The sequence below is a fragment of the Diutina rugosa genome (genome assembly GCF_008704595.1).
Source record: "Diutina rugosa strain CBS 613 chromosome Unknown scaffold8_size298685, whole genome shotgun sequence".
NCBI classification, from domain to species: domain Eukaryota; kingdom Fungi; phylum Ascomycota; class Pichiomycetes; order Serinales; family Debaryomycetaceae; genus Diutina; species Diutina rugosa.
In genome coordinates, this window is record NW_022995114.1 from 290138 (window position 1) to 298241 (window position 8104).

General features: G+C 50.9%; 4 protein-coding genes across 4 annotated transcripts; 2 read left to right on the top strand and 2 right to left on the bottom strand. All coding sequences in view use genetic code 12, as the record gives it.

The window, feature by feature from the left end:
* Positions 1-1761: 1761 nt before the first annotated feature.
* On the bottom strand, positions 1762-2280 carry DIURU_002096 (uncharacterized protein; the record flags this gene model as incomplete). The annotated part of the gene is made up of 1 exon (XM_034154710.1): positions 1762-2280. The coding sequence occupies one exon, from the start codon at positions 2278-2280 to the stop codon at positions 1762-1764; it is 519 nt and encodes a 172-aa protein (XP_034013229.1).
* A 993-nt stretch (positions 2281-3273) lies between these two features.
* Positions 3274-4431, top strand: YHB1 (Yhb1p; the record flags this gene model as incomplete). The annotated part of the gene is made up of 1 exon (XM_034154711.1): positions 3274-4431. One exon carries the CDS (start codon positions 3274-3276, stop codon positions 4429-4431), a length of 1158 nt encoding a protein of 385 aa, XP_034013230.1.
* A 109-nt stretch (positions 4432-4540) lies between these two features.
* Positions 4541-6226, bottom strand: DIURU_002098 (uncharacterized protein; the record flags this gene model as incomplete). The annotated part of the gene is made up of 1 exon (XM_034154712.1): positions 4541-6226. The coding sequence occupies one exon, from the start codon at positions 6224-6226 to the stop codon at positions 4541-4543; it is 1686 nt and encodes a 561-aa protein (XP_034013231.1).
* A 920-nt stretch (positions 6227-7146) lies between these two features.
* On the top strand, positions 7147-7782 carry RPC31 (DNA-directed RNA polymerase III subunit; the record flags this gene model as incomplete). The annotated part of the gene is made up of 1 exon (XM_034154713.1): positions 7147-7782. One exon carries the CDS (start codon positions 7147-7149, stop codon positions 7780-7782), a length of 636 nt encoding a protein of 211 aa, XP_034013232.1.
* Positions 7783-8104: the final 322 nt, after the last annotated feature.

Consider the following 8104-nt stretch of genomic DNA (forward strand, 5'->3'; position numbering starts at 1 on the left):
AATGTTACCAACCACTCCATCCTGTTTCAGTATAAGCCTCAAGTCATGAAATTCTCACGCCTCCTTACAGGAGACTCTTCACGTGCCCCTTCGCCCCATTTTGGCTAAAAAACCTTACTTCATTCCAGACTTTCCCGGAGCTCTCCAGCCTTCTCGTTCGAGCATCATGTCCCAACCCTCGGGCGATTTCGCCCCAATATCATGTAGGCGTATTGTATACATATATGCCCGGAGATGTGCCTATCGCATGATCACATCTCGGCCAGCGTTTGTTGAGGAAAGGTGCAAAATAGGCAACCGTTGGCGGGGCTTCGATCGAGGGGCTAAATGTCCAAATATGAGGCGAAGCTAACCGGATAAAAAAATATTAAGCGGTTCGGCAACCAGATGAAATTTTGTCCTTAAGCTTTGTGTGGCGATCTCATATATGTAATTTAACCATTTGTTGAAGATTGTCCTTTGTGTATGTCTTACCCAGCCGTCCAATCAGCGGCTCCGCATATGTAACCTGCCCTACCATGTGCTCGTTGATAGCGCCTTACTGTTATTCTTTTTTCGGAGCCGTTTCATGTTCTCGCAGAAGAAGCATGCGAGGTGCTCGTTTACGACTGCGTTGTGAGCACGGCACGGTGATTTTTCAATTATCACTAGCTAAGCGATATTCCACCCTGGAATTTGAACGCGTGTGCCTCATCATAACCGTTGAGTGTTGCAATCACTAAATTACAACTGGCACTCGGTTTTTGGCCCATAGATGCACCACTTCCACATCGCATGTGGTGCAGCTCCAGCGAGCAGAAAATACCCCATTCTAGACTCGGGTCCATGGCGGATATAGCAGGAAAAAAGTTTGCTGGAGCTGCGAGTGTCGCTTAAGGCGGCGAGCCCAAGTGATGGATAAAATATTTGCTAAGGGGATTATTTTTATTGACAGAAATAGACTAAGGTCGTGAGCCACTATCGTCAAAGCCAAGGACTGGTGTAGTGATTCACTTCTATTAATTTGCTGTAACCCTAGGCTGAAACGAGTTGAGGTGTGAACGATAACTTTTGTGGTTCGTTATTTTGCCAACGATGACAACAAAACGTGAAGACGACCAAGTGTTGGTCTATAGCTGATGATACTATCAAGCAATAAGAGAATCATCAATATCACGGACTTGTCTTACGATGCGACTAGTTTACTATCAGGCGACCTCTCCCTAAAATCTTTCTATAGTCTGCTATAGTCCGCGATACCAGCAATGCATCGGATTTAGCAATCAGCCGATGATAAACAGATGTTTGGAGTTGCCTGAGATCAGGAAGAGTCTATCATTCGATTAATTTTGACGATAGTTATTTCTCCAGATATGAGCGCATATAAGATGGTTCGACTTTCCATCTATCTAAGATTAACTTTTCTTAATATTTCTCGTCAGGACTACCAATTTAACAGTGAGTCAGTCCACAATTGCAAGAGTCTATAGCATGAAATTTTATGCTACTCTACACATAGAACTTACAATATTGATGCCAACTGAAAAATTGCAAAAGCATAGTTGAGTCAATATATCAACAAATTGTCAATTGCGGACCTTAGCTCAAACTCACTGTAAAGTTCAAAAACACATAGCCGAGTTTGATGATTTTTCAGTTTAGATCTCTAACACAAAGACTACAATGTCTTAGTTGTCGCATTACTTACATTTGGTAGCAGAGATTACCTCTCATTCAGTCCAATGTTACCAACGAAATTTTACGTATATTATGCTATGCTCCCTATTGTTGTTGTTGCTCGTTCTTCTTCTTCAAGAACTCGGCGGTCACCTTGGGGTCTCTGGTGGAACCAGTGTAGATGGGGTTTTCCTTCAAGTGGATCTGGGCCTCGGGGCCGGGGATCTTCTTTTCCAACTTCAAGTTGTCAAACACACACTTGTTGAACACTTTTTCCAGCGCCCGGCAGTGGCCGAGACGGTGGTTCTCCTGTTCGAGACACTCGTAGTGCAATTTGAACTCGTCGAAGCAGTGGGTGTTGATGTCCTTGAGCACCGACACCGCACACCGGGTGACGCGTCTCCCTTCCTTCAAGCACTCGAGGGCACCGCCGTTGTGTTCGTCCTTGCACATCATGAAGTCGTCGTTGTAAGGTTGGCAGCGGGCGCCGATGAAGTAGGCGGCACTCAACAACGGCGCCAGGGTGGCGCCGACCTCCTCGACGTCGGGGACGTCCAGGGGCATCGGGGTCTCTTCGACGTTCTGCCACTTGTGTCTGCCAATGAAAAACTCGCCGAGAACCATGGTGGATAGGATGGACGGTCGTGGAGTGTGGGTGTATTGGTGGAAAAATCGCGAACGACCCCCCTAGGGTGTGGGGACCAACGAGCATGGGGAGCCAGCGAAAATTGTTTAAACTAAGGTAAATGAGAGATAAAAGGTATCACTAAACGTTTAGGTTATTTTGTTATCGATTAAAGGGCTCTGTGGGGAGAGGTGGTGGGGTGCCGGTTGGATATGTGCGGGTTATCATTGGCTGGCGTTGGTGCTCAACACGTGAGGAAAAACGCGATGCCGCGTACGCTTAGACGAAGGGAAAGTTCGGAAGGCTGACAAACTACGGAAGAATTAGGAGAAGAGGGAATCAGGGATTGGAAAAAAAGGTGACTAATTAAGCAAATAGGTAGTGATTATGGTCTCACCGCGTATAGCTGTGCAGACATTCTACTATCGATAATATTGATCAACATGGTTGCTCTCTGATATGAAATTCTGGAAAGCGCATCGTAGGGTGGAGACGGTACTCTGATCAGGGATATGTCTGGTGAGTAGATTTGAACGTATCGCTAATGTAAAAATCAAGTACTTATTGTCAGCTGTTTGGGTCAGTGGTGATTTCTTACGGACATTTAATGCCATGAGCAGCGGCGTTTGGTGGGCTGATTTCTGGCACACACCGTGACTTCATGTGGGCGACTCCTGTCAAAGCGAATTGAGATGAGTCAGCTACATTAGCTCTAGCGTAAAGAATTGGATTGAAAACAGGTCCTTTCCACCATCTAAACCATATAATATCACTCACTGAATGATATTTACCCTGCCTGTGTATTTCTTTTCCATCGCCTCATCTCACGGCGATGCGGATGAGAGGTTTTCGTTGCATGCATGTCATGACCCTTCATCACAGACAGCATGGCACACAAACCCGTAATGTTGCGAAAATTACAGTAAATAAATATCCTTATACCTCAGTGCTGATTTTTTGTGACTAAAGATTCCCTACACAACATACCACCGATGGCTTCCGTGTACAAGCAAGTGGAATTGACCGAAGCGCAAAAGCAAATCATCCGGGACACCGTCCCCACGCTCAAGGCGGCGGGGGAGGAGCTTACCAAGAACTTCTACCAGAAGATGTTCAAGGACTACCCCGACGTCAAGCCTTTCTTCAACCAGACCGACCAGAAGCTCATGAGACAACCGAAGATCCTCGCGTTCGCTTTGCTTAAATACGCTGAGAACATCGACGACTTGACTCCCCTTACTGACTTCGTGTTGCAAATTGTCGCTAAGCACGTTGGTTTGCAAGTCCGGGCCGGCGACTATGAGGCCGTCGGTAACCTGTTGATCGCCACGATGAAGGAGATGCTCGGTGATGCTGCCACTGACGACTTTATCGGTGCCTGGGCTGCTGCCTACGGTAACCTCGCTTCCCTCTTGATTGGGTTGGAGTCGGCGGAGTACAAGAAGAACGACTGGCAAGGGTTCAAGCCGTTCAAGGTGACCAAGATCGTCGACGAGTGTAAGGACGTGAAGTCGATCTACTTCAAGCCCGAAGACGGCCACATCCAAAAGGCGGTGCCTGGTCAGTACGTGTGTATCAGATGGAACATCCCCGGCTTCGACTACGAACAACTGCGTGAGTACTCGCTTTCTGCGGTCACTAACGACACTTACAGAATCTCGGTGAAGCACTTGCCCGGCGGGTTAGTGTCCACTTTCATCCACGAAAACTTGAAGGAAGGCGACGTGTTGAAGGTGGCTCCTCCTGAAGGTAAGTTCGTGTTCAAAGAAGACAAGGACGAAGCCACGTTCATCGCTGGCGGAATTGGTATTACCCCCGTCATGGCTATCCTCGAAGACATTTTGCCCAAGGGTAAGAAGGCGAAGTTGTTGTACTGCAACCGCGATGCCAACAGACCGTTTGTGGCCCAATTGTCGCAATGGTCGAAGGACTACAACTTGGAAGTGGTCGAGTACATCTCGCTGGGCGCCGACGTCACCGACGCCATCGGTACTTTGAACGCGAAGAGAATCGCTCCTGCCGATGTCGAATCCATCAAGTCCGATGTGTTCTTGCTTGGTCCCAGACCGATGATGAGGGAATACTTGGCCAAGTTCGCCGAATTGGGCGTGACCCCTACTTACGAATACTTTGGCCCCACTGACGTTTAAAATTGTATATAGTTACGAATGACACAAATGATGCACTGAGAGAGAGTTGTAAAGCTAAACGTGAAGTCGTGGATGATCTAATTAATACTCTAAAATTACCCGATGTTATTCAATGTCCAACAAATGCACCCCCTCTCACCTTGGCCATCGCCACGAGTCTACCGAAGTCGGAGCGGAGAGCCACCGTCGATTGCACCCCCAGAATGATGAGAAGCGCCACCACGAACCCGACCCAGATATCGGCCAACGTCCCCTTCCACGGCGAGTAGAATGTGAGCCACATCGAGAGCGGGAGCCCCACCACGTAGTAGGCTAATAAGTTGACCACCCCGCCAATCTTCGTCTGGCCTTGGCCCCGTAAGCAGCCTGCCAGCACTGCGTTCATGCCGTCGACGACTTGCATGAGGGCAATGAGCCAGATGACTTTGTGGAGGGTCTTGATCACCCGGCGGTCGTTGGTGAAGAGACGAGCAATGAAGTCCTTGCCGAAGTAGACGACGCCGAAATTGAGAAGGGCGACAATAGCCCCAAATGCGAGAGCGACTTGAGTAGTCTTGTGAGCGTTTTTGGCTAGCCCAGCCCCCAAAAAGTTAGCGATTCTCGTCGAGGCAGCGATACCGACGGCAAAAGGTACTTGGTAAGTGAGCGAGGCCAAAGTAGCACCGATCAGCTGCGCCGCCAAATTGATCGTACCTAAGTGGGATGCCATTAACGTCATGATCTCGAAGGATAAAAATTCTGCTTCCAACATTACCAAACCAGGGATGGCCAAGCTGATTAAGTTACCCCAGCCACTGAAGATGTTTTTCCAGTCAAAACCAGGCCAGCACTCTTTCGGGTCGAGTCCCAGCGGCGTCTTGGACGCGGGCATGCGGTAGATGGTGAAGTACAAGAGCAAGAACGCCATGATCCAGTAGTTGATGGCGACGGCGATGGGGGCGCCCTGGTAGCCCCACCAGTTGACTAACACGACGTTCATCACAAGGTTAAGCGGAGCCGCCACAAGCAAGCAGAGGGTCAGCACGTGGTAGATCCCCTGGGCCTGAAGGAACCGTTTACCGCACTCAAATACGATATAGGCGGGGACACCCGGAGCCACATCACGGAGGTAAACTCCGGCTAAGTGAGCGGTAGCAGGGTCAGGTACCACAATCGATAACAACCCGTCACCCCAAAACACCCACAGAGCCAAAATGGGGGCCATCACAAGGAAGATGATGGCGATGCACCGCTGCATGTACGTCCCCACAAGCTTGTAGTTACCAGCACCAAATGCCTGGGGACACAACGTGTCGAGCGACGTGGCGATCCCCTGGATGGTGGCGTAGCCCATGATGTTGGCCGTCATTGCGCCCATCAGCACCGCCGCGAGTTCGGCGGCGCCCAAGTGGCCCACGGTGAACACCGACACGGTGGAGAGCGAGTTCTGGAGGACAAATGTCGCCACCAACGGGATTGACGCTTTAGCCAACGCCTTGGTCTCGATCTTGGCGGTAGTTCCATCTAAATGTTGCGACAACAACGCCTCGGAAAACATCAGGTTGACGTCGCTGTCGTCGGCTGGCGGGTGGAGGTTTAAGTCCAGCAAGAACTCACGCTCCTGGGCGACGAGCTCGTCCCTGATGTCCAGGTGGTGGGCCAACCCTGGCGATTGCGGGGTGATGAGGGGCTGCTGGTCCTCGTCGAGGTCGGGCTGGTCGCTGAAGTCCTGGGGCAAAAACAAACCGCCTTTGCCCACGGAGCCGTACACCACCAGCCCGCGGCGCTTGGTGTTCGAGTGCTTGAACTTGGACATTGTTTGGCCAGGCACAGTCAGGGGTCAGTACGTGTGAGTCACTACCCCGTGCGAAACAAAGAAGGCGGAGAGTAAGCGGTGCTGCGATTGCTGGGGCCGGGGGCTTTATACACAAAAGTGGGTTGATACGGCATAGGGTGATGAGTGCAGCTATTTGCGGCGTTTGAGGGGAGATTAACGTTGGTTAACTGGTAGAGTAGGTGTTGAACCAGGGGGGTAACTTTAAGGCATTGCAGATAGAGAATTGGAGGTAAGTTTAGTGTTGTGCGGGAGGCTGAAGCAAACAATAAACACCACAGTTAACAGATTGTCAATTGGTTTTGGTTCTGTGGGAGGTGGTGAATATAGTTATCACCGTTGCGCTCGCACTTGCCCATCGCAGTAAAGCGATGCGCTCGATGAATCGGTAGGCTCATAGTGAGGGTGAAAGATAAGGTGAGTCAACGTGACATATTAACGGCAAAGAAGAGTTCGATTTGGGGAATAGGTTCCGGATTTAAACGGAGATCTAAGTGATGGGAGTCCTGACTTTGATTGTGGGTAGAGTAGCGAGATTAGACACATGAAGGACAGGACCTATCTGCTAACCATTTGAGAGCTATTTAACCCCATAGCGTACGGTTCCAAACACCTAACTTCACTGCCTCTCTAATAGTGACTTCTGAAACTTGAACCTCAAAGACACTCATTGATTTTAGTGTCAATTGGTAGCACACACATTAGAGTAGGTGCGGCTCAAAATCGTAAGTTCTGGACACCAATTAAGCCTAAAATTCAACCAAGAGTTGTCTTCGAGTAAAAAGACGAAGAAGCAAAAACCAATAGTCAATGACAATAGAAATTCTGAAGGGATCACAATTTTCCATTGCTCCCTCTTGGTGGTTGTTGATAAGCGGCGCGCCGCACCGCGCTCATCGCCAATGCTGGGAGGGTTTCGAAAGAACCGGGTGCTCCTCCCGTTTGGGCTCGACTATGCCGACATCCAGCTGAATGGGGGCGAGGAGGCGTCGGTGGTGCTCCCCGTGAACGGGGCGCCGCGGGCGGCCGAGATCGGGCCGGCCCAGCAGCAGATCGCCTTCACGCGGTTGATGGCGGAGGGCGCCTTCTTCACCACCGACGACAACGCCGCCACTGCCACCCAGCCCGACGGCATCGAGCGCTACCAGGACCGCTACACAAAGACCCGCAAGGTCGCCCGCACCATCGACGACCATCCCTTCGCCATCGAGATGTTCCCGCAGGAGTTGTACTCGGTGATGGGGGTGCTGAAAAAGAAGTTGTTGGCGGTGCTGAAGTACACCAGCGCCAACGGGCTTGGCTACCTGAAGCTGGGAGCCGACGAGGCCGCTGCCATGCTTGAGCGGCTCAAGAGTCTCGCCGATGTCGACGAAGGCAAAGGTGATGATGAGGACGGCGAGGAGGAGAACGAGGAGGACGCCGACGACAACTACGACGACGAGGACGACGACGACGACGACTATAATGCCGAGAAGTACTTTGACGACGGTGACGATGATGGTGGCAACGACGACGACGGCGGCGAGGCCGCGTTCTAGCTTTAGAAGCTTAACACCTTTCAAACGAAAACCAATTATGACCCAATTACGAGGCTAGTGCACTAGCCCTGATTTAGACTCACATAGCACAATACACCCCACCGGTTGCGATGCCTCTGTAGAACAATCCGCCTGCCTGCTTGAGCTGCCCCACCTCGCTGGGAAAAATAAATGAACCCGCCCCTATTGTCCCCGTGACCTTCGATCGCGGGGCGAGATCCCTGCCCCACGGGTGCGGCGTGGGGAGCAGGTGAGGGGCGTGAAGGCGGTCTAGGCTTAGGGCGCGGGAGAGTCCAGTTTGGGAGCAGAGCACCAGTGTTAG